The sequence below is a fragment of the Drosophila sechellia genome, chromosome 2L, assembly GCF_004382195.2.
Source record: "Drosophila sechellia strain sech25 chromosome 2L, ASM438219v1, whole genome shotgun sequence".
NCBI lineage: Eukaryota > Metazoa > Arthropoda > Insecta > Diptera > Drosophilidae > Drosophila > Drosophila sechellia.
The window spans coordinates 10,467,908-10,492,350 of NC_045949.1; the positions used below are offsets into that span (position 1 = coordinate 10,467,908).

The 24,443-nt window shown below is 43.8% G+C and overlaps 6 protein-coding genes across 8 annotated transcripts; 1 reads left to right on the forward strand and 5 right to left on the reverse strand.

Annotated features, from left to right (window-relative positions):
* Positions 1 to 1,476: 1,476 nt before the first annotated feature.
* On the reverse strand, positions 1,477 to 1,878 carry LOC6612043 (neuropeptide-like protein 33). The gene has a single exon (XM_032714695.1). The coding sequence runs from the start codon at positions 1,876 to 1,878 to the stop codon at positions 1,477 to 1,479; it is 402 nt and encodes a 133-aa protein (XP_032570586.1).
* Positions 1,879 to 5,425: 3,547 nt separating this feature from the next.
* On the reverse strand, positions 5,426 to 6,455 carry LOC6612044 (glycine-rich cell wall structural protein). Its single transcript, XM_002036525.2, has one exon. The coding sequence runs from the start codon at positions 6,417 to 6,419 to the stop codon at positions 5,520 to 5,522; it is 900 nt and encodes a 299-aa protein (XP_002036561.2). The 5' UTR covers positions 6,420 to 6,455; the 3' UTR covers positions 5,426 to 5,519.
* A 1,010-nt stretch (positions 6,456 to 7,465) lies between these two features.
* LOC6612045 (uncharacterized PE-PGRS family protein PE_PGRS54) lies at positions 7,466 to 10,353 on the reverse strand. The gene has a single exon (XM_002036526.2). It carries the CDS (start codon positions 10,336 to 10,338, stop codon positions 7,663 to 7,665), a length of 2,676 nt encoding a protein of 891 aa, XP_002036562.2. The 5' UTR covers positions 10,339 to 10,353; the 3' UTR covers positions 7,466 to 7,662.
* Positions 10,354 to 12,159: 1,806 nt separating this feature from the next.
* Positions 12,160 to 14,371, reverse strand: LOC6612046 (lipase 1). The gene is made up of 5 exons (XM_002036527.2): positions 13,778 to 14,371; positions 13,393 to 13,570; positions 12,972 to 13,327; positions 12,734 to 12,871; positions 12,160 to 12,675 (listed from the first exon to the last, which is right to left on the reverse strand). Exons 1-5 carry the CDS (start codon positions 13,979 to 13,981, stop codon positions 12,232 to 12,234), a joined length of 1,320 nt encoding a protein of 439 aa, XP_002036563.1. The 5' UTR covers positions 13,982 to 14,371; the 3' UTR covers positions 12,160 to 12,231.
* A 94-nt stretch (positions 14,372 to 14,465) lies between these two features.
* LOC6612047 (lipase 1) lies at positions 14,466 to 21,786 on the reverse strand. Of its 3 annotated transcripts, none has more exons than XM_032726613.1 (6): positions 21,181 to 21,786; positions 18,256 to 18,433; positions 17,789 to 18,054; positions 17,585 to 17,734; positions 15,457 to 15,585; positions 14,466 to 15,394 (listed from the first exon to the last, which is right to left on the reverse strand). In XM_032726613.1, exons 2-6 carry the CDS (start codon positions 18,431 to 18,433, stop codon positions 14,984 to 14,986), a joined length of 1,134 nt encoding a protein of 377 aa, XP_032582504.1. In that variant the 5' UTR covers positions 21,181 to 21,786; the 3' UTR covers positions 14,466 to 14,983. The 3 variants fall into 3 exon arrangements, with proteins under 3 accessions (XP_032582504.1, XP_002036564.1, XP_032582514.1); XM_002036528.2 differs by lacking the exon at positions 21,181 to 21,786 and adding an exon at positions 18,661 to 18,885; XM_032726623.1 differs by lacking the exon at positions 17,585 to 17,734 and having other exon boundaries at positions 21,181 to 21,785.
* On the forward strand, positions 16,151 to 17,467 carry LOC6612048 (aminomethyltransferase, mitochondrial). The gene is made up of 2 exons (XM_002036529.2): positions 16,151 to 16,624; positions 16,686 to 17,467. Exons 1-2 carry the CDS (start codon positions 16,166 to 16,168, stop codon positions 17,442 to 17,444), a joined length of 1,218 nt encoding a protein of 405 aa, XP_002036565.1. The 5' UTR covers positions 16,151 to 16,165; the 3' UTR covers positions 17,445 to 17,467.
* Positions 21,787 to 24,443: the final 2,657 nt, after the last annotated feature.

Consider the following 24,443-nt stretch of genomic DNA (forward strand, 5'->3'; position numbering starts at 1 on the left):
ACGCGCCCCCTTCTCTATCCGTCCATTGGAGAGGGAGCATAACTGATACCAGTGATGTCATGGACCAAGTAGTTAGTAAAGTTGTAGGGGTGACGAAAAATATAGTACATGTAATCGAGGGGGTATTTTTGAAAATCAGTGCGGGTAGATTTCCAGTAAGAGGAATTCTTGTCAGATGACCCCAAATAGATGTTGCACTCATTAAATTTTAGTCAACAACTATATATTTATCCTCAGAATATATAAACAAGTAATCATTTATTGTTCAGCCATCAAAAAATATATTAATAATAATATTAAGCAGTAAACGTAAAACAGTTTACTATAGATATTATAGATTGATATATTAGATAAAGGAAGATCTTATTAGAAGTAGCTTATTATATATTAGTACAGTCTTCAAATTAAATTTACCAATGAAGAACTAGTTCAATTTGAGCATCTCTGTGGCGTTATTAATTAAGTTTAACAAACATATCAAAAGCAGTTGACTGATTTTTGTGTTCGCCATAATAAATGCAATTTTTTTGTGCCTTTCTGCCACCTGTTTAGCTTTAAACTTTTTCGCGTCGCGTAGATTTTTAATTGTTTGTTTATTTAAGCTTCTAAAAGGCGAATATAATTGAAAACGATATAAAAACGTGTATTTGGCTAAATTCTAAACGTTAATTATTCTAATTAATACATGAGAGTCAAGAGTGCCAGGAGAAAAACAACATCCCAAAAGCATTAGAAATTCAAATGAATCGACTTGATTAATTTGGTTTGATCGGCGTGGGGGCTACGAAAGAGTTATCATCGAAAGAGTGGCTCAACATACGGGGAGTCCCAATTGAAAGTGTGCCAAGTAATGTTATGTGATTTACACGGCCATATGAATATGAAAAAGGGGGCTCAAAAGTCTCCTACATACGATGTACGATTCCCGCATCTCTCATCACGAATGTGTCAGAACTTTGACAATTGAATGTGCAACTATTTTTATTATTTCTTCCGACTTATATGGATAGGCCAACGGCAATTTTATGCAGATTAGTACTCATCGGATGAGAAATCGAATCATATTGTGCACTGTACAAGTTCGAGGTAAAAATCATAAACAATTAAAAAGTAAGAGCAGTAGTAATAAATTATTTAATCTGCTTACATATTTAGTTATACTAAAAATAAAATGTCTTATTATAGCCAACCCTAGAATACCGTAGAATAATCAATCACTTCGCTGATAAGATTTAAAATCAATAGTACATTAGAAAATGATCCCGATAGATAAATAATTTTTGCTTTTACCAAATTGTGCAAATGTTTGTCAATTAAAAACTGTAAATAAATCCTTATATTGCACCTTCAGAATTTGTGAAGTTCAACATTCTTCCAATAAAATATTATTGTTTTTGTGGGTTTTTAAATTTTTTATTTCAGACTTTTTTAACATTAACAATAACTTAACTTCTAGATAATCCGCTCTCTGACAGCTTATCCGTAGAAACCACCGCCGCTGGCAGAGGCGGATGAAGAGGCGGAGGAGGAGGCTGCTCCGCCACCACCACCTGCTGCAGAGGCTGACGAAGATGCGGAGGCAGAGGCAGCACCACCGCCATGGTGGCGTCCGCCGCCATGACGCCTTCCACCGCCGCCATAGGGATTACCGAATCCACCGCCATAGGGACCGCCGCCGAATCCGCCGCCGTATGGACCACCTCCGAAACCGCCGCCATAAGGACCGCCGCCAAAGCCGCCGCCATATGGACCACCGCCAAAGCCGCCGCCGTAGGGTCCGCCGCCGAATCCGCCACCAAATCCTGGTCGTCCGAATCCGAATTGCGGTAGGGCCGAAACGGCGGCCACCAGAAGAGCGAGAACAATCAGAGTCTTCATTGCGAGAATTCTTCTGTGAGTTTGATAGATTCTATCTGTGCGATCGCTGGGTTGTCTGGGCTGGAACTGACGGACTCTCAGCCGAGTCGCTAAAGTATTTATACCTGCTGCATTATTTCCAAAAGTCGTCACATACCGGCGAGTCAAATGTTTATAATTTTGGCTCTTCGGCCGATCGTCTACCGGTTTTCTTTTGATTGTGTTCCATCTCATATCTAATTACACTGGGCAACATACATATTGCTCTTGAGTAAATCGATGACGCATGATACATTGGGTTTAAATTGACCATTAATAAAATTATACTATATTTAATAATATTGTTATTGATATTGGTAATTAAAAATCAACGCTTAATAAGAGGCTTGGATTTAAAAAAATTCACTATCAAAAGAAGTATTATATACTTAACCGATTTTTGCTATTACTTGCTAGTATTTTTCTGTTAAATCTTGCCATGATTTCCTATTTTAAAAATAATATATATTTTTTTAATTTTAACATGCTTGGTGCGTAGTGCTCTGTCGTGCTAAGCGATGACTTTGTTTGCCGGGGGATTCCCACACACACTCCCAAGAAGGCGCATGTATGTCAACCCCCACTCAAAAGATGACCCAGGTGGTAGTGTTTGAAAAATGACAGCCAGCTTGTTTAAATGTAGTTCTTCCTGATCTGCGTAGTTCCCCACCGAGATCAAGAGTACTCCTCGCCGGTTGATTTCGATCGCCTAATGCCGATCATCTGACAAGTTCATCTTGAAGAGTTTATTCCCCCTATCTTGCTTTGTTCGCCGGAAAGCGGTTTCGATGGCGATGTTTTCAATAAACACCGGTCGATTGGAGTGGGCCAGTTGGAGGTGGTGAGATCACTGACTGATCGCCGCTGGCTATTGGGCATTTCTCCAGGTTTCGCGGCCATTCTGCTCAAGAGAAGGTTAACAGAAAGTCTTCAGTTCCGATCGCGCAGAAATTATTTAAGTAAAACCGACTAGTCCTGAAATTATTAAAATATAACCGACTAGTCCTGAAACTGTTAGAATAAAGCCGACTAGTCCTAAAAGTACACATGTGGATTTGATGAAAACAAAACATGAAAGCATAAATTAAGACAACTTTACTATAAAGCGTACATTTAGTATTACTTATGGTTTGCTGTGTGTTTAAATGAAGTGATCAACAAATCTACGGCCAGCACATTTGAAATGAATATACTATTTGATTAGATAGTTTCACTAGCGCAAATATGTAAATCTCGTGGAATGAGTAAAATATAGTATCGGAGTGAAATCTCTCATTCATGACTAAGTTTAGGTTTACAATCTCTTAGCAATATGATATATTGACACTGATCGTTAGTGGGGAAAAAATCACACATTTTAATGAGACAGTGCACGATAGCAATCGCAAAATCCCCATAATTCGGGCTCTTAGAGATCTGAGCCTTAACAGTCCATAACAATAAAGTCTCCCATGCGCGTCGAACAAGATTTCAGGGGTTGTTAATTGTTTAAAAAAAATCATTTCTTTTTAGAATATGAATACGAAACCCGTTTGGGTGTCGTCACAGCCAACTTTGAGATACATCTTTGATCGTACACATGTGTGACGATTAGAGACTCACATCCGAAGGGGTTTTCCTGGCCAGCATTTGTGAAAATCGAATTAGCACAGTCGTTAGAATTCGGTGATTTTTGGGGGTCGATTCAGGGAAAGGTAAATTATTGGAAATCCAATTTTAGTTGTACTTCGAACTCATAACAAATAAAGGCATTAATTCCCCGCCCATTTGAATATTGTTTTCGTCTTTGGCTTATGCAAAAAGACCGTAACATAATCGCCTAATGGAACCGGTCGGGTTTGGGATCGTTTATTTATTTATATTTTCTATTTTTTTGCCACATTAGCGATGAGGCTTTTTTTGGGCAATTATATAAGTCTGAGCTCCGCGCATTATTATGTGATTTTTCCCGGAGCGACTCGCAATTGCCAAACAATCGATTCGAACTCTTTACATAATTAGCTGTCTAAGCTGACAAAGCAAACGAATGGCTTCCGAATTGTAATGCATTTGCGTTAAATAAATAATGCGAGTACTTAAATAATGAACTGCTAGTGCAAATATTTGTATATTAAAATCAATCAAATTGAAATAATCTGAGCCTGGTCCAAATAGAATATTATCACATTAGCCGGCGGCCAGAATCATTTTCCATGGCGACATGAAATTTTATTAAAATGCCAACTAATGAACGTCATGTTAATTATGTAAACACACACACACAAGCACACGCAATCAGTGTCCTGTAATATTTTCGCATTTTAAACGCCGTTTATTGCTATTGGCATTTCCCATAGTTTTTCCTCGCCACTCCACTTGGCAAATTGAATTTTACCCGCCCGGGCGGTGCAAACTTTTCAATTATGCGGCCAGCGGCTAATGAACAAAGCGATCTGACCAAAAAACCATTTGGCCACCATTTCGATATGGATACGAGCCAGCCAGCCAGCCACACATCTAGCTGGATGTGCAGACTGAATTATTTAATTTTAATTAAATGCTGGCTGCCAATCGAATGGGCCAAAAATTGTGTATAGCCTATTTTGCGGCCAGTTGATCGCTTATAAAATCGAAACTTATTGTCGCATACTTTGAGGCAGCGCACCTGAGATGAGCCGGAGTTTGGAATAAAGTACATTGGCTCATTGATAAACATTTCACATTTATTTTATGGCCCAACATAAATTGCAGCAAACAAAGGGCCCGGCCATATTGTCAGTTCTACAAAGGCCAACAACTGTTGCAGCAGCAGCAGTGACTCTGTGGCAAACCGCCAACAGTCTGTTGGCCCCAACTTCCGGTTTTCCCCCATCTTCCGCCTCTTCGACTCCATGTTGCAAAACTGCACCGCAGGGGTTCATCGTCCTTGTGCAAATTGGTCTCACAGTTTATTGCCGACTCCGGACTGCGGACTGTGGACCTCGGACTAGGGACTCCGTGCTGCAGACTCCAGACCTCGGAGCCCAGGAGCACACAGATGCTGCTCCTCCGGCAATAAAAGTGCACTTTCAGCCTGCGAGTGAGAAGCCAAAGCTGAGGCGATGGCGAAGGCAAAGGAGCTTGCTTAAGATTTCAATTTGTTGCCATTGTGTGCAACAATTTGCAATAGTAAAACTTTGCTTAATGATAAATGTTTGTGGGGGACACATAAAACTCAAGAGCAGCGCAGTCTGTCCAGGCCATTTAGGAGATTTATGTGGCCATGAGTGGCATCAATGTCTTCGGCCGTCGCAAATACAACTGCAAACCACACCATTCCATTCCCTCTAATAGGCCATTAATTTTGGCGGAAACTTTGCATGCCAGAATTTCCGACCCCCAAAAAGCAAGAGAAGTCTTCCTTAGCGGTCGAAAACGGTTCGAAGAATAAATGGGTTACCATCAAGGACACAACGTGTCTTTCACACATTTAGTCCTTACTCCGATTCAGAAACGCATTCATCGAATGATAGTGTCTAATAAAATGCTAAAAAATGATTGTAAACCATAATTGTTGAGTACAAAAACTATATTTGATCGGTTTTGTTGTAATACTTTAAGCCACTGGGAGAATTACAGGTATATTGGGCTTTGGGTAATCCAGACTAGCCATGATAGCCGCCGCCAGCTCCTGCTGAAGCACTGGCACTGGCGGAAGCAGAGGCTCCGGAGCCACCTCCGTAGCCACCACCACCGCCTGGTCCGCCACCGTGGGGGACTGGTTGAATTCCGTAGCCGCCACCGCCGCCTCCTCCGCCTCCGCCGCCGCCTCCATATCCGCCTTTGAATCCGCCTCCGCCTCCATGACCCTTGTGCTTGTGACTAAGGCCGCCACCAAAGTGTCCACCACCGGAACCGCCTCCAATGCCGGGGCCGAAGCCTCCACCACCGCCGCCAATGCCGGGACCGAAGCCTCCTCCACCTCCAGAATGGCCTCCTCCGATTCCTCCACCTGGTCCGAAGCCTCCGCCGCCGTGACCTCCGCCGCCGTGACCTCCGCCGCCGTGACCTCCGCCGCCGTGACCTCCGCCGCCATGACCTCCATCAAAACCTCCAACTGAAGATGATGCAGAGCTACCGGCGCCGCCGATTCCTCCAAATCCAGGGCCGCCACCTCCACCAGAATGGCCACCTCCTCCGGAATATCCACCTGATCCAAATCCAGGACCGCCACCGATTCCACCTCCAGAATGACCTCCGCCGGAAATCACTCCACCGCCAGCATGGCCACCTGCGAAGGGACCTCCTCCGACACCGCCGCCTCCAAATCCTAAATCACCGCCAGAGCCGAAGCCGCCAGATCCGTGTCCTCCAGAACCGTGACCACCAGATCCATAACCTCCGCCGAGCTTACCGCCTCCATCGCCGCCTCCAATCGCACCGACGGAAGCGGACGAGGAAGCGGATGCTCCGGCGTGTCCACCGCCACCACCGCCGCCTCCACCGCCGTAACCTCCGGCTGAAGCTAACGCCACACAAACACTCAGCACTACAAACAGACGCATCAGAACCTTAGCCTGCAGCTCACTAACTGGGTTCCCTCGAAAGATGCCGGCTTTTATAAGAGACTCTCCGATGTGCAAAAAGCACAAATAATAGCAAAATACTTGCAAAAATTTCGCAGAGCGAGAAAAAAAGAACAGAACCCAGGCACGTTCCCAATGCTGAGATCCTAGGGTCAGGCCAGGCAAAAACTCAGACTGCACTGGACAACAAAGAATAATCAAATTGATTAGAATTGTGTACTATATTTGTTACAAAGTAGTTGAATTTCATTCTCACCTTAACATATTGATCCATTTACCAAGATAAAACCCTTCTTTAAACAGTAATTATATCTTATAATAGTTATAAGTGAGAGTGCACACCTGTAGCACAGTGTAATTTGCACCCGTGGAGAACACACAAACGAGTTCCATTTTAATATTCTCGATTGTCTTGAGTCGGAAATTACATTATACCCTATGGAGAAACGAATATTTGGAAGGCGTGTGCAACCCGCGAGAGATTCATGATAGCCATCAGCAATGATGAATTAACCTAATGATGGCTAAGCCCGATTTCCATTGTTTATTAATGAAAATAAACAGGTAAACACATATTCCTAATGGAAGATCAAATGTGGCTTGAACGTGGGCTAGCGAGAAATAGGGTATTCCGACCTCGTCATAGTCCAGTACTCAGTCGCTCAGTCTTATGTAAACCATTTTAATCATCGATTGCCTCGGAATCAGTTCCATTGAATCTCGACTCGCCCAAGATTAGATTGATTTTCAATTAGATGATATTCGGAGGCGGTTGATGGTTACGACAATGACCTTTGGGGTCTACGTCACTCTGGTTTGATGGAGTGAAAACACAGACGCCACACAGAGTGATGAATTATATAAAATTATTAAACACCATCGTAATTAATTAGTTCGCGATCTTAAAGCACACACATATTAATCCTAATTTATAAGATTAGTTATTTATGGTGTTATTATATTCTAATGTGGCCAAAAAAATTCATTCTCAGCATGGACTTTGCAATAATAGTAAAGATTAATAATTATTGGTCAGCGAATCGTTCTATGAACTGTATGATAAACTTTTTTTACATGCCATTTTTTAATTAGCTTTAGATCAAATCTTAAATTTCAGCTTAATGCATTGTACAATGTAAACATTCGCTTTAAAGGTCGTGTTGAAATTTTAAATATAGAATTTAAATGTAGAATACTTTGAAATATTAAAGGTAACTTAAAATTAGCCAAGGAAAAGGCCGCCGCCACGGTTAATAGATCCTCCAAGGTGAGCGCCACCCAATCCAATTCCGGCACTTCCAGAGTTTCCGTCGAGATTGCCACCAAGGCTTAGACCGTTTCCTCCCAGACTGATACTTCCCTGGCGATAGCCCCCTTGGCTGGCAGATCCGCTCGATCCTAGGGAGGCAGTGTTACCACCGAGAGAGAGACTTCCCGAACCCACAGCAGGGGTCAGTATACCACTGGCGACTCCAGGGGCCAGAGACGCAGCCTCGTGGGCACCGGCTAGTCCAATCGATCCAGCTGTGTTAGAGTTGTGTCCGTTTGCTCCAATTGACAGGCCATTTGTTCCAAGTGAAGCAGATCCCGAATTTCCAGAGGCTCCGATACTCAAGTGTCCGCCGTTGATCTTGGATGTTCCGGCGCCAGAGCCAGTAGATCCAGAAATTCCAGCTGATCCGATGCTCAAGTGACCAGATGAACCAGTGGAAGAAGATCCCTTAGAGCTGGAATCAGTTGCCCCAATGCTCAAATGTGCGAGACCAATAGATGCATGGTTTGTAGCAGCCTGGGAGGATCCGGTAGTTCCGGCAGATTGGATATTCAGATGACCAGCACCGATGGAAGCAGATCCTGATCCGGTATGCAGGGAACTAGATCCCGATGACTCAACTTTCTTGTGCTCTGTCTTAATGTGGGCAGATCCAGCGTGTGATCCAGATGCTCCAGAACCAGCAGATCCAGATATTCCAGCTGATCCGATGCTCAAGTGACCAGATGAACCGGTAGCAGATGATCCCTTGGAGGCGGAATCAGTTGCTCCAATATTCAGGTGTCCTACACCAATAGACGCGGTGTTTGATGCAGTTTGGGAGGATCCGGTACTTTCGGCAGATTGGACATTCAGATGACCAGCACCGATTGCAGCAGAACCTGATCCGGTGTGCATGGAGCTTGATCCCAAAGATTCCACTTTCTTGTGTTCTGTCTTGATGTGTGCAGATCCAGCGTGTGTTCCAGAGGCTCCAATGGTTGCAGACCCAGAACTAATGTGGGATTGACCAGCACTGAACTTGGATGATTCGGTTTTTGAGGAATAAGTGGATGAATGCCCAGAAGAGACCATCGAGGACTCAGCTTTATGATATGTGGAAGAAGTTTTCTTTTCACTGGCTCCAGTGGCTCCCACATTAATGTGGCCAGCACCAGCAATGCCGGAATTCGAGTCAGAGGTTTCAATTTTTCCGTGTCCATCTGTAATCTTTGCAGAACTAGCCTGAACAGATCCAGTATGGTGTGCACCAGTTGACGAAGATCCAGTGATCTTAGCATTGCCAAGGGAGCCTGAACTGGATCCGGAAATTCCAGATGATCCGATGCTCAAGTGACCAGAATTGGCTCCGGAACCGGAGGTTGCACCGTTGACAACGCCGCTGGCAACTGTGTCTGCTGCGTGAGCTCCATGAGCGGCAGCAATTGATCCTGCGGAATGGACAACATTGGCTCCGGTTCCTGCTACTCCCAAAACTCCGTTGACAACCTGAGCTCCATGAGCGGCACCTTTCGATTCTGCTGCTCCAGCTCCCGCTGCATTCAGGACTGCATTTGCTGCATTAACAGTTGATGATCCGGAGCTATGATGAAGGTCACTGGAACCCGAGACGCCGGAAGAGCCGATGGTCAAGTGTGCAGCATTCGTCTTGCTACCACTGTTTCCAGAGGTTTGAATATTCAAATGTCCAGCTCCAAGGGAAGCAGATCCAGATCCACTATGCTCAGTGGACGCTTTGTGTACCTGATCCGCCGCCGTGGAACCTGCAGAGTGCACAGCATTGACTCCAGTCGCAGCAGCTCCCAGCACTCCATGGGCAGCCTGTGCTCCGTGAGAAGCGTCCGTCGAGCCGGCCGAGTGCACAACATTAGCTCCAGTTCCGGCCACTCCCAATATTCCGTTCACTGCCTGAGCTCCGTGAGCAGCAGCTGTTGATCCCGCAGAGTGGACGGCATCTACTCCAGATCCAGTTGCTCCTAGCACTCCATGGGCAGCCTGAGCACCGTGATTGGCAGCTGCGGATCCGGCAGAGTGGACGACATTAGCTCCAGTCGAAGCAGCGCCCAATATTCCGTTCACTGCCTGAGCTCCGTGAGCAGCAGCTGTTGATCCCGCAGAGTGGACGGCATCTACTCCAGATCCAGTTGCTCCCAGCACTCCATTGGCAGCCTGAGCTCCGTGATTGGCAGCTGCGGATCCGGCAGAGTGGACGACATTAGCTCCAGTCGAAGCAGCGCCCAATATTCCGTTCACTGCCTGAGCTCCGTGAGCAGCAGCTGTTGATCCCGCAGAGTGGACGGCATCTACTCCAGATCCAGTTTCTCCCAGCACTCCATTGGCAGCCTGAGCTCCGTGATTGGCAGCTGCGGATCCGGCGGCATGGGCGACATTGGCTCCAGTCGAAGCAGCGCCCAGAATGCCATTGGCAGCCTGATTCAGAACCGATCCAGAAGATCCTCTGTTGTATCCCCCACCCAGACTCAATCCAGGCAGACTTGCTTGAGCAGAGCCACCGTTTGCGCCTCCAAATCCAAGGCTGCCACCACCGAAGCCCAGTCCAAATCCGGCGGATGCCAAGGATACGCAGCAGGCAGATAGAAGTAAATACAATCCCGTGGGAGCCATTGTCTCAATTTTACTAACTGCTTTCCGAGAAAACGGCTTGCTTTTATAGAACCGAAAATGCGCCTAGCTGTAATGACGTCAAAGCCACTACAGGCAAGCTTCGCTACCTCGAACAGCTCCAAATAAATTAGAATTTGTTAGAACTTCATTTCACTGCGGCATCTTAAAGAGAAATCAACTTGCTGTTAAATAAAATTCAATAACTATCTGAAATGGAAAAACTGAAAACTATCTAATGTGCACACTAACAGAGGTTAAACTGTAAGTGAACAAATTTGGTGACGATTTCTTCGTTAATTAATTCGAAAAAAACGTATGTAAACCAGTTCCTTAGCATTTATCATAGTTTTTTGACTGGGAGGTGCCTATTCTGTTCAGGGGATTCACAAATGTATAAATATAACACGTGTGGTGCAGAATCTGCAAAATTAAGGTCAATCCGATCTTGAAGAAACAGTCACAGCAAGCTTTCCATACATTTTAGTTTTTATCATCTTGCTTAAGTGCAAATCCAGTTTACTATCGTATCGATACTTTGTACCTTTATCATAAAAGTTTCAATACCTTATAGTTTTCCTGAACATCTTCAACACATGCTCAATAAAATATACAGAGTATTCTGGCATCGCATTAAAGTTGAATAACTTTTTCGTGTCTATATTTATCCCATAATTAATTTCCCTCACCCAAGACTGATAAAATTAGCATGTAAAAAATCATCTAAGAAACAAATTCTCAAATTTCATTACCTTATAGTTTTCCTGAACATCTTCAACACATGCTCAATAAAATATACAGAGTATTCTGGCATCGCATTAAAGTTGAATAACTTTTTCGTGTCTATATTTATCCCATAATTAATTTCCCTCACCCAAGACTGATAAAATTAGCATGTAAAAAATCATCTAAGAAACAAATTCTCAAATTTCATTACCTTATAGTTTTCCTGAACATCTTCAACACATGCTCAATAAAATATACAGAGTATTCTGGCATCGCATTAAAGTTGAATAACTTTTTCGTGTCTATATTTATCCCAAAATTAATTTCCCTCACCCAAGACTGATAAAATTAGCATGTAAAAAATCATCTAAGAAACAAATTCTCGGTAATATTTCATACATGTAACCAGTAGAACAAGACTGTATACGGAAGTTTTTCTTAAGATAATTATACGCAACTAAGTAGAGAACTTGGTAAATTCGGTTTCGTACAATCGATCTGAGCCACGTGCAAGTTGCTATTGGCGCAAGCTTAGACACAGTTTTTCACTTAACTTGACTGCTGGTGTTGCAGGAAAAGAGCAGCTGAGCGCAGTTGAGCTCCACCCAAATGCAAATGGCAAGACAATGTGGGCTAAGAGCCCAAGAAAGTGGAGCTGGCGGAGGGTGGGCGGGGGGTTCAGGAAAGGCGGGAAATGCGGCAGCTTCTTGGCCCCGGTGTCAGCTGTTTGCCCAATGGAAAGCACTGGGGAAAATGGAAAATTGTGCTCGCAGGAAATCTGCTTACAAATGCATGTATCTTGGCCCGCCAGCTGGATGATGTTGATGCAAAATCTGTTACGGCTTTTGTGGGGCGAAAGAAACACTTGACTTCCGCTTCCGCCGGAGTTGCCCATGCACACTTGAGAATGCGAAATGCTATGCAAATGCGGGCATCTTTTCCATATTTAAAGCAAAGTACAACGGAGAGCAAATAAATAAATAAATATTTAAATTGGTACTGCCAAGTGGCTTTGTTAGTTTAAATATGAATCTGAAATCGACACTGTATGTGATAATTTAACGCACGGAATGATAATAAATACGAAGCGCAGAGTTTTGTTTATAATATTATTGTCCAAATAAATACTTATAGTTACAAAATAAATATGTCCGAGAAAAGGTAACATACTTAAGAACGTATGAATCTTCCCCGGACTTCTCTTCTGGATCGATTAGCCTCTTCTGGCGCGCCCTCTGGCACTTTTCCGAGGACCTGCAGCATTCGTCGGTAGAGCATTTTCCGCACATCGATGGCCCAGAGGAAGTCCATGTGGTTGAACTCCTTCTGCGGCACCAAATACTTGCCCGTCACGTTGCCCAGGTCATCGCACATGGACTCCACATCCTTGGGGTGGCATAGCAGATCGTTGGTGGAGTAGTACACGAAAGTGGGCACAGTCACCAGGCTCAGGTTGTAACGAGGTGGCAGATGATCCCTGTACAGCTGCATATTCTTATTGGAACTGTAGCTGTACGGAGCAAAGCGACCGCTCTTGATGATCTGGATGAAGTGCTTCACCTGCTTGGCAGCCACTCCTGCCGGGTAGTGACCCAGGATCACGGGGAACATTTTCTGCAACAGATTTGGGAAGTTAATCCGTACTCTTGTTGTAACTTAAGCATAAAGTTACCCTGTTAAACTCGTTCCAGTTGCGACCCACTATTCCAAATACGGCCTCGATGCACAGGCGTTCCGTCTCCTCCGTCATCCGGCACAGAAACCGGAACTCCCCGTTGAACATCTCCCTAATTGAGCTGCCTACCAGGCTCTAAAGAAAAATGTTTCATAAACCATGCATTAGTAATTAAGATAACTGAAATATGTCCTTTATCATTATATAGGAAAACTATACTTTTGTCGTTACTAACATTAAAGTACAGACTGATGGCCCTGATATAGGGATGGTCCTCTGTCTCCTTGGCATAAACGGCGGGTGCGAGGGCCTGCATGGAGACGACCTTGGCGTTGTAGGCGGGACGCATGGAGCACATCACGAAGAAGGAGGTGCATCCCTGCGAGTGGCCGGCATAGTGCAATTTCGGGAATCCGGTCACCTTTAGCACGTGATCAATCATCGCTGGCAAGTCGTACATCCCGATCTCGTGCCAACTGAAGTCCCAGAACTTGGACTCGTCCGGGTCGAGGGTGGTGTGATTCCTCGAGTAGCGATTGCCACGCGCGTTACCCAGCCAGACATCGTAGTTGTGGTCGGCCAGCAAGTAGGCTGCAAAGTGGACTTCGGTCGTAATCACTTGGCCATTAATCGAGGACGACGCGGATGGCACTTACCCAGGCTCACGTTGGGGCCCATTACCACAAATCCCGCCGAACTGTCCACGAGTCCGTGCTGCAGGAGGAAGGGCGGGGCGCCCTGCTTGCGGATGCGGTGCATGGTGAGAATGTATCCGTCCTCGGTGGTTACATGGTGCACCTCCGCCTCGTAGCCGTACTTGGCGATTAATTTGTCCTGTTAACGAAATGGGTGAGAAGTGATGATAATGGCCGTAAGAAAACGAGTAATCTTCCACTTGCGTATGAAAGGATTTTTCAGTAATTATTGGGAAGTGCAGGACAATAGTTTCCATAATACAAGGGTTAATAATATCTTTTTGTGATTATTATATTTTTCCTGATAATTTTAATAACACTGGAGAAGTTTAAATTTGTATCTTACCACACTAAGAGTCGAATCCTGTTTGATGTTCTTGCGCTGCAGTCGATCCTCCGGCGTTTCGTCCTCGACGCTCTCCTCTTCCTCTTCCTCCTCCTCCTCATCCTCTTCGTCCTCCTCGCCGCCAATCAGCTGGCCTTGGATCCTGGAGATGAACACACAGAGTCCCAGGAGCAGGATTAGCTGCATCCTCAGGCTGCACCGCATCTTAATTTAGCCACAAGTATCTGCGAGTTTCACTTTCACGGAAGCGAATCTCTTGGCGGAATTCAACCTCAACCTCAACGCAGCGCGACGCGAACTCAACTGAAGACTAATTCGAAAACTGTCAACGGTTCGAACCGCCGATTACAAAAACCACATCGACCAACTTCTGCAGAGACCCTGCAGCAAATAAAAAAAAACCGAAATAATAAAAAGAATGCCGAAATACGAAAAACTTTCGATCAGACAACAACATTGCGCACTGTGACGTGTTAGCTTCTTTTGTTTACATTTCGATTGCGTTTTACCTTTTGGGCCAGTTAATTAAATATGGGTACAAATCAGAGGGTCGCCGAGGAGGGGGAGGGTGTACTTCGAATGCGTAGGGCGTATCAATCGGAAACAAGAAACTTATCAAGTGCAGCAAGTACAGTGAAGCCTCCAATGGAGCCAACAAATATCTTATCAATCACAAATCTTCACACAATTACAGACTTGTATTTTATGATGACATAAAGGGTTGGAATGGTTTATAATAATTTATTTATCTGAGATTATTTGCCGAGAAAAAAAAGAAATCAAAGAGATACTTTTTGATAACGATGATACCTAAGGTACTTTGTTTTTAAGGTGCACACACCACCCAAATGTCCAAACATTTCCACCAAGGTAATTATCATTATTTATCGTCTCTCATTTTACCATCTAAATGGCTTAATAACCGAAACCTTTTTGGCTAAAGCCACCACAACCAACACTGGTAACAGATAACTTTATTGTTGGCCATCAAAAGAAAGTAAAAGTGTCGACCAGTTGTGGCGGCTGCCTTTTTGAATTATACATATATGTTTGTATATTTTTTTTATGGTTTGGCTACCGCATTACATAATTGGCATTTTGGACGACTGCCAAGGTAAATAAAGCATTTCGCTGGGCAATTATTTTATGTTATTTCTGTTATAATGGGTCTTTGACGACACCTTTTTTTATATATTTTTTTGGCGGTCATTCAATTACGTAGGGCAAGCGCCCCTCGAGAAACTGTTCCATATGCTCGATTAATTTGTCGTTGACCAGGCTCTTAACATCGCCGGAAATTAGGAAGTCTAAGTGATTGAACTTCTTGGAGTTGATCCTCCGCACACTCTTCACCGACTTCAGCATTCTGGCATATATGGCATGAACTCCTTCCGGTGTGGCAATAGCATCCGTTTCCCCGAAATACAATACGATGGGCACTGTGATCTGACTTATATTGTAACTGAGGGCCTCCACGCTGTGATATACTTGCAGGTTCTCTGCGGTTCCAAAGTCATAGGAGATGAAATCACCCGATTTCCATATCTGCTGCAAGTGTTTGATTTCCCGCGGAGAACCGCCTTGCAGTATATACTCGTAGTTAAAGGCTTCCAACAGCTGGGTAAGGATATTAAAGTTAGTGGTTATTGATATTCATTAAATTAGTATTCATGTTTTACCTTTTTGTTGTTTTGAGCGCTGCCTACCAACTGCTTGGCATAATATTCGCAGAGATCTCGTTTGGTTTGACATACTTTTCGAAAGTAGCCAGGTGGAAAGATCTCGAACTTGTTTGCCTTCTGGCGTTTCTGTAGCAAGAAAATTGATATATTTAAAAAATATTGAATATTCAGACTAAAATGCTTATTAATATTTACACTTTAAAATATATTAATATTATTTAAGTTGTTTAGATTATCTTGTATAAACATTTGCAATACTTTTCATGAAAATGCATTGCTCTTTATAGAACATTTCCACTGGAATAGATTCCACTCAGCTGATTGGTTTTACTTTCCTCAGCATCAAGATCCACCAAAACATATTTAGAGTCACACCAGGGGGTTATCACCGAGTGTACTCATTTCTCTAAATAATCTCAAAGTCTCTCCTACTCTCATAAGTTTCCTATCTCTGGGGTGATGTCAATCGGTCAGGCTGTTATCAGCAACACTGAGAAAAACTAATGGTTTTCTCGATCTTGTTAAAACCAATATTTAATCTTGATGCAGAAAAATCCTGATTCTAAATCGTAATCCTAATCTTAAAAATCCTGAAATACCGGACAATGACAAATCTCTTTACTTCAAAGCTAGGTAAATTTCTTCGAGTGCATCACATAGAACAGCTCTTGGCAGTGCTCTCGATCCGGGCTTCAGTCACTGTGCGATGTTTAGACTAAGCTATCGACTGCCCACCGCCCTCGGCGGTCTGCGCCACTCCTCCTCCGCCGCCGGCGAGGGTCAGCGCACCGCCCTCTACGATTTCCACGTGCAAAAAGGCGGCAAGATCGTGAACTTCGGAGGCTATGCCCTGCCGGTTCAGTATTCGGATCAGAGCATTATAGCCTCCCACCTCCACACCCGCCAGGTGGGCTCCATCTTTGACGTATCGCACATGCTGCAGACCCGGATTTTCGGCAAGGATGCGGCCGCCTGTCTGGAGTCCGTTTGCACAGCGGACATTCTGGGCACGCCGGAGGGCAGTGGTAGCCTCACCGTCTTTACCAACGAGGCAGGCGGCATCCTGGACGATCTCATTGTGAACAAAGTCAGCGAAAAGGAACTCTATGTGGTATCCAATGCGGCGATGAAGGAACAGGACATGGGCATAATGAAGACAGCTGTGGTAAGTTTTAGTTGTATTACACTGCACTTTTGATGGCTAAATATATGGATCTAATTTCCAGGATAACTTTAAGTCGCAGGGCAAAGATGTAACCATCGAATTCCTCACACCCACCGATCAATCTCTAGTTGCCGTCCAGGGTCCTCAAGTGGCCAAGGAACTATCGAAACTACTTGCCAAGGAAGCTTCTCTGGATCAACTCTACTTTATGAGCTCCTTCATCACCACATTGGCTGGAATCCCCAATGTCAGGATCACCAGATGTGGCTACACCGGCGAGGATGGTGTGGAGATATCGGTGGAATCTAGACAAGCACAGAAGCTCACCGAATCCCTTCTAGAGAGTGGAGTCCTCAAGCTTGCTGGTCTGGGAGCCAGAGATTCCCTGCGCTTGGAGGCGGGTCTCTGCCTCTATGGCAGTGATATCGATGCCAAGACGACACCCGTGGAGGCGGCTCTTGCCTGGTTGGTAACCAAAAGACGCCGCACCACCCGAGATTTTCCAGGAGCAGATGTGATCCTTGGCCAGCTAAAGGAGGGCGTCAGCAGAAGACGAGTGGGTCTCCAGATGTTGGGTACCAAGCCACCGCCCGCTCGTTCCGGAGTGGCCATCTTTAGTCAGGGTGAGCAGGTGGGTCAAGTGACCAGTGGCTGCCCAAGTCCCAGTGCTGGACGCAACATTGCTATGGGATATGTGGCGGAGAATCTAAAAGCACCCGGGACAAAGGTGGAGTTCAAGGTTCGAGACAAGCTCTACGAGGCCGAAGTCACCAAAATGCCCTTTGTAAAAGCTAACTATTATAACAGGCCAAAGAAATAAATGTGTAACAGACACTGATAATAGTTAAGTGAATTCTAAATGGAAGCTTAAGCTAAGGTTGACATGTCTTTCAGAATCTAGAAGTTGGAGTAAGAAACACTAAGCCCACCAACTAACCAAAGTAGATTTCCAGCAATTACCTTGATAAACTTCATGAGGTGCCGCACCTGGAAGGAGTCAAACCTCACCTGGCGATGCAGTCGAGCCAGTGGTGCCAGTGCCTGGATGAGCTGAATGCGCTGGTTAAAGCGTGGATGCACAGCACAAAGCACCAGGAACGCATTAAAGGCCTAAGTGCATATTTTGCAGGATGAGTTACCCAGCTGAAACTAAGCAGCGCTTACCTGGGAGTGTCCAATTAGTAGCACCTGATGGTGTATTTGCTCCTCATCCTGGCCAGGACCTCCTTCGCTGGGCAGTTGCTCGTCGCCTGTGACCTTCGCCATGTGGTCAATTATGGCCGGCAAATCGTAGGCGCCATGCTCGTGGAAGCTGAAGCGCCAGAATTCGACCATCACGTCGGTCAAGTCGATGTGCTGCCGTCCGTAGGGCGCCACTCCGCGCAGATTCGCCAGCCACACGTCGTATTCGCGGTGGTGCAGCTGGAAGGCTGTACACCGAAAGAAAATATTGGGTTTCATATGAAGATATATTAAAGTGCATTCGGTAAGGCTACAATGTACGAAAGTGGTTGAAATACAATTTTAAGTTTTAGGTTCCACCAAAACCCACTGCAAGGCATTTTTTAAAGATTTAACTACTGACTTGTATTTAGGTGTACGAATGTTACCGGAAGTGCCCACCTGCTTACCCAAACTCCGTTCGGGCCCCATGCACACCCAACCCAGAGAGGAACCCAGCAGTCCGTGGACCAGGAGAACCGGCTTAGCTCCCAGACGCGGCAGACGCTGCACCTGCAGCTGGTAGCCATCCGCCGTGGTCACATTGTGCACTTCGTGGCTGACATTCTGGGCCTCCAGCCAGTCCATCTAATGGCAATGCATAGAATGCACAGAAAGAAATCCAATATATATTTCCAGAAATTTTAACAGACTTAAAAAATACTATTCAATACCAGTTTATCTTTGCTTTCTTAACTCTCGTTCTATATGCCTTCATTTAACAAAATCATAATAGTACTATCAGTAGGCTTCGTATATTTTTTCGAAGTGTATTAGGGGAAAGGGAGCGTAGTCGCTATTAGCCCGACACTCACCGTAGTCCACTTGTACCGCGACTCCGGCGGCGAGGAGTGGGCATTTCTGCCAATGGCACACACGATGAGCATTACTTTGATGGCCCCGATGCAGCCTGACCCACCCATTTCACCCTTTCAACTAAATCGGGAGCCAGCCCCACACATGGGTGCACTAAGTGGCCGGTTCCCCAGATCATCTTTACACTTGACTAGGCACTCAAAAATGTAATTTATCGAGAAAAATGGTTAGTCGAGTGCGAAAAGCTAATAACTTTACATATTTCAACCTGCTTATTATTAAGTATTTAAAATGATTCATTAAATGATTACAGAACTACTCGCTAGTATTAAAGACTTTATCAAATATATACAGTAGCTAAAGTAATTCAACTTCAATCTATAAACTTTATTCCCTGCATCCTGACAAGTGCCATGCAATGCCATTCGCAATTAAAAACAGCTTAATGGAAAGCTTAAATAAAATAGATTGAATAATGCCAGCGCACGAGCATCAGCATTCGCACACATCCGCATCCGCAGTGGGATCCGTATGGCAACACTCACAATTAATTGCAGTCCCCTGGTCTTATCACTCAGTAATATTCATACTCGCAAAGGGGGAAAAGTCTGCGCAAAAGGAAAATGCGAAAGCACTCGGCCATCCAGTTGCAATTGCAACTCAGGAGCAGACTGCTCCCCTGTCCAGCACGTTTGTTTACTTATCGCTGGGAGATTACAATTGACTACCCGGGCAACAAAAAATCGCGGCGAACTTTATTAAAATTACGCTCGAAAGTGACAGGATGGGCAAGGAAGCAACCGAATAAAGGGCCAAAGCCAGGAGCAAACGCCAAATTAAATGGAATACAAAAATGTGAATGCAAAAGGAAAAAATAATAATAACCACAAGGCTACGGGTGGCAAGGTGTGGGCTTCGCGAATGCGACTGGCAACAAAGGACATGCACTGGCCACAGGTGCTGCGCCCAGGATCCGATCCACTGCTGCCCATTGAGCGCTCCTCCCGTCATATGGCTGAATATGGCCTATTCGGGCATTTGGTTCACGCAGCCACACAGCTTTCTCCTTTTGGCATCCCTGACAAAGGATACGGGAATCCTGGCATAAAGGAGGCGGCATCTGTGCGCAGTCAACGGGATGCAAAAGTGCAGTCGATTAACGGATGTGAATAAAGGGTGCGAGATTCACCGACTGCCCCTCACCGTCGCAGGGGGGGCGTGGCATGTCGGCACTGGCATATGTATGAATTTTTATTAAATTTAATAAAGCTCTGCAATTATGCAATTTACTTTGTCTGCATTTGTCACGCCCACGCGGCAGTCGGTTGAATATTAATTTGGCTGCGGTTACTGAATTGTAAATATGCATTCTACGGTTTCATGGACTCATGCTGGATGGAAACATATTCAAACCAGTAAAATCTATAACACTCATAGACTGTAACTTATATAAAAACTAATTTAAAGAGATATTTTAAATAGTTGCTTAAGTGGTACATATATTTTTAGACAACTGAAGTGTTATTTATAGAATTCAAAACAGAGTTCATTTTGTGACGCACACATAAAAGTATCTTTGATACGATACAATGAATACAATGAAGACAGCCCAAAGATACAATTTAAAATTTGCATTCATGTGAAACACACATAATCGCTTTAGATGATTTCCCACCCATAGAACTCTGCACAAATTACACGTATTTATCTGCTCTAATGACACTTTTTACGCCCCGTAAAACATGAGCCATAAACGTGGCCGAATGGCGTGAAAACACACGGCGGGACGTGAAAAATGAAAATAGTAATGAAAATGGTGATGGCAAACAAAAGTCAATCACCGTCGTTGTTGTCGAAGGAAATTGTCGAAAATATTGGGGATAGGGAATCGCAGCAAAAGACACTTTTTATTATTAAACGGCAGATAGACAAATCAAAATGCGACGAGGGTGACAATGGTTTTCCTCTACTCCCCCTGACTTTTCACTCCCGTTTCCGCTGAGCTTTTCCGGCAGGTGGAAATTCTCGCAGAGACACAACCGCACACGAAATCAATGTAATTGACGAACTCACTGCCACTGGCTGGGTAAGTGAGTGAAAGAATCGTGTCGTTTATTGTGGCAACAGCTTTTCAGAGGAGCTCGCCGCCTCCGATTTCCATTTTTTCCGCCGAGTTTTCCTTGCGCCGTTGTTTGTCTTTCAACTCAATTGCATGGCAACTTTCGGTGGGTCGTCGCCATTTTTCCGCCTACGGAACTCGCTTCTGTATTTGTTATTATTTCCTATGCCTGACTGTGAATTGCTTTTGAAATGTTTGCGTGCCATTTGCGATGACAGCAAAAGCCGCTTAATGATTTCATTTTGGTTATAAATAGGATTTTTGCCTCAAAATCATAGAAGAAAGAGACTTTTGTACTTGGGGTAGGTTATGTGTAATGGAGTGAGTGTGCGATTCAAGATCCAAGTTCATTCACACAGTGAGTAAATAAGTTTATAAATTTAAAGATCTTTCGACTTACCAAACTTTAAACTCTTCCTACAGAAATAAGCTTCAATATCCACTTAGCACTTAAATTTGGCAAAGTTCAAGCCTTTATTAGCTATCAAGTGCCCGGCATTTATTCGCCGAATTATGTGCGCCTTTTAAATAAACAAAACGTGAGTTTTCGAGCGGAATTAAAGCAAGTTCTGCCAGCAAATTTCCACGTTGCCTTGTCCGAGCCAAGGAAAATTCCATTGGCCCGGCGCAGCAACAAGGGCAAAGTTTTCACATTTTTGTTTAACATTTTCCAAATGCCGTTTTATACATTTTTCGTTTTTTTTTTTACACTTTTATGCATAATAGAATTAGTTAAATTTCTCTTTGCAGCGAAACTTTCGCTGAACTTGCGCCAAAAAGTTTGCTTCCTGTTTTCCCCCTTTTTCCGAAATGTTATGCGTTTCTGATGACGTTGTAGAAAACGTTTCCGTTTTCCGAGCCTGCAATGAAAACTTCTTAGCTTAGAACAACATTTTCCTCGCCACTCGCTCGAATTTTAATTAAAATATTTATGAATTTGTCTTCCAGAAGCGACCAAATTGACAAGAAAAGCAGTATCTTGATTCTGGAAAGAATGGCCAAGAGAAATGAGCCATCTGGCCGAGATAAATGCCAAGTGTGAATTGAAACTCAAAGTCGCTCGTGTGAATGAGTTTCTAATTAAGCCAGGCAAACTGGAAGCCTCACGCCAGTCAGAATAATAACAATCAAGTCGACGTATATATTTTTTAATTATTACGAGTATACTTTTTATACTCGTAAAACGTGCGGCGTATATTTTGCCATGATGTCATTTCATCGGGCAGCAACTGAAGTTAATTCATTGAATTACAACGAATACGTCACTTGAGAAATTCAACTTGCAGTTACCGGTATGAAAATCGCATTCGAGGAAATCCCCCTATTAGCCATTAAAGTCCAGTCTATTATGAGTTCGTATTTCACACAAAGTCACCGATAGCAGCAATTATTTATTTGCATATTTAACACCGACCGGCTAATAAATAGTCATTATGGCCTTTTATTTCGCTTATTCGTGTTGATTACTAGCCGTTCTGAGACAATCCGGGTTGTCTAACCAGAATTACCCAACAAATTGATCTTCAATTTGTTTAAAGCAATTAGCCAATGTTTATTGTCTTCGATTCCGAGTAAGCGACAAGTGTTTGCTTCTAAAGGAAATAATCAGCGTTTTAGTATAAATATTAGCACGCAAACAAAAATGATATGAGTACCGAAAAAATTGAGATACAAGGGTATTTGAAACAAGTGAGATGCGTACATATTCGTTGAATAAGCATATTGAGCTCTTTGAGCTGTTATTTTGCAACTAGTTCAACAACTGTTGAACATTTAAGGACCTCGTTTCGCAGGACCCACATATTGAACACATCCCCCAACAATTTACATTTCTTTATGGCCCTCAGAAGTATTTTTCAGCCCAACACCCCAACTCCCCCACTCTCGTTACGCAACGCAAACAGCTTCCAACTAGTGCTCGACTCTGACTGCTTTATGTCTTTCCATTATTGATGACTTAATTCCGCTTGATTTATTGAGGCCACAAACAGCCGGTCAGCGAGCCATGTTTTGCAATGGCCGGAACCAGGAGTCAGGACCTGGCCGGGATACCCATTTGGTATGCACACGTACTGCGTACTGGGCCAAATGGAGGCACTCGATGGAGAGGTTGGACCTAGCATCTGTGCTTGGCCAGAACGTGTTTAATAAATAAGCCCAGTTAATATGGCGCAAAAAGTTGCGGGCCAAAGCAATGCAAGCAGAACCCATATATTGTAGAATATAATCACCCGCACACAGTGAAAAATTCATTTGACTGAGCACCTTGAATTAAATATAATTTTGTATATAAGTTAAGAAGCTTAAATTTAAAAATCCAATCACAACATCAATGTATTATATTATAATTACACATTTAATAATATTTTATGTTAAAAGTAACTACATATATGTTTTTATTAGCATTGTATAAATTGACATCCCGGAGTATGTGATATGTGATATGATAGTATGTAATATTTTAGAACAACATTACGATGAGTCCCAGCCAATTTCTCCCTGTGCATTTCTCAAACGTACTTGGCATTGTCTGAGCAGTATTTATTTCCGAGTTACCCATCTCGGTGCATCGACCTCTTTGGATGGGCAACAGTTAATGATGTTAACGGGGGGTTTGGGCCATGAATGGCCAGCGGCAACGATGCATTCAGCCGTTGCTCCATTGATCACCTAGAAAAGGATGAAAAACGAGCTGTTTTCAGATGGAGATACTGCCACAAAAGTTCCGATGCAGGAGCATGAGGTGTAATCGAAACGGGCGCAAACTCGATTGCTGCACGGTAATTAAAATTTAATCATTGGACATTAGTATTCCCATGCTCGCAGAGCTTGCCATGGGCGACTGGGCGTGGCTGGGGGCGTGGTCGATAATGCTGCGATGGAGGCTTAGCCAAATGGACGAGTTCGAATCGCTGGGCCAGGGGAAGGGGGCCAGTCAAATCAGCTCGCTTTTGAGGGCTTTCAATGGTGCATCTGTATACTGCATACTTTCGGGCATGTAAATGCACAATCTGCACCTGCATTTCTGCGTGTGTGTGGATAAATGTTTGATTTAGAGGTTTGGGTTACTCGTCGGTTGTTTGGTTCGTTTGGTTTGTTTGTCCGTTTGTTTGGTGGTAGCCAAGGTATTTAAGTCGCCGCTGCTTTTTGCTCTGTTCGCATCGCTCCGGGCTTTTAATAGATTTCTGCTAATGACATGCAATTAATTTTGTGGGTTTCCAGCCGGAATCATAAACTGTGCAAAAAAGATATTTGCACGTATGAGCAGAGTTTTTGTGGTAGTAGCTAACAGTGGTTGACTTTGTAATTTGTTGTTGTTTGTAGTACTAACTGCGGCCAACAAAACCAAATCAAACAAAGATTTTGGCAACTACAACAGTATTAAAAACAGTATTAAAAATGTTTGCATAAGTAATATTTTTTTTGTTATTTAAATGCTTTTTACAATCACTATTACTTGGAAAGACTTTTTGCATCGGTAAATACTTTTCAATAAACTATACAAGCGCATGGTCCTCATTCTTTTAACTTTCATGCCAGAATTTTAATGAAATATCCATATTTATTAAACACTATTTATGCCGAGTTTATATGGCTTTTAAATAAGTGCTTGAGTGCAGCAGTCACTTTTAACAAGAAAGTGCATTTTCCGTGGATTGCAGA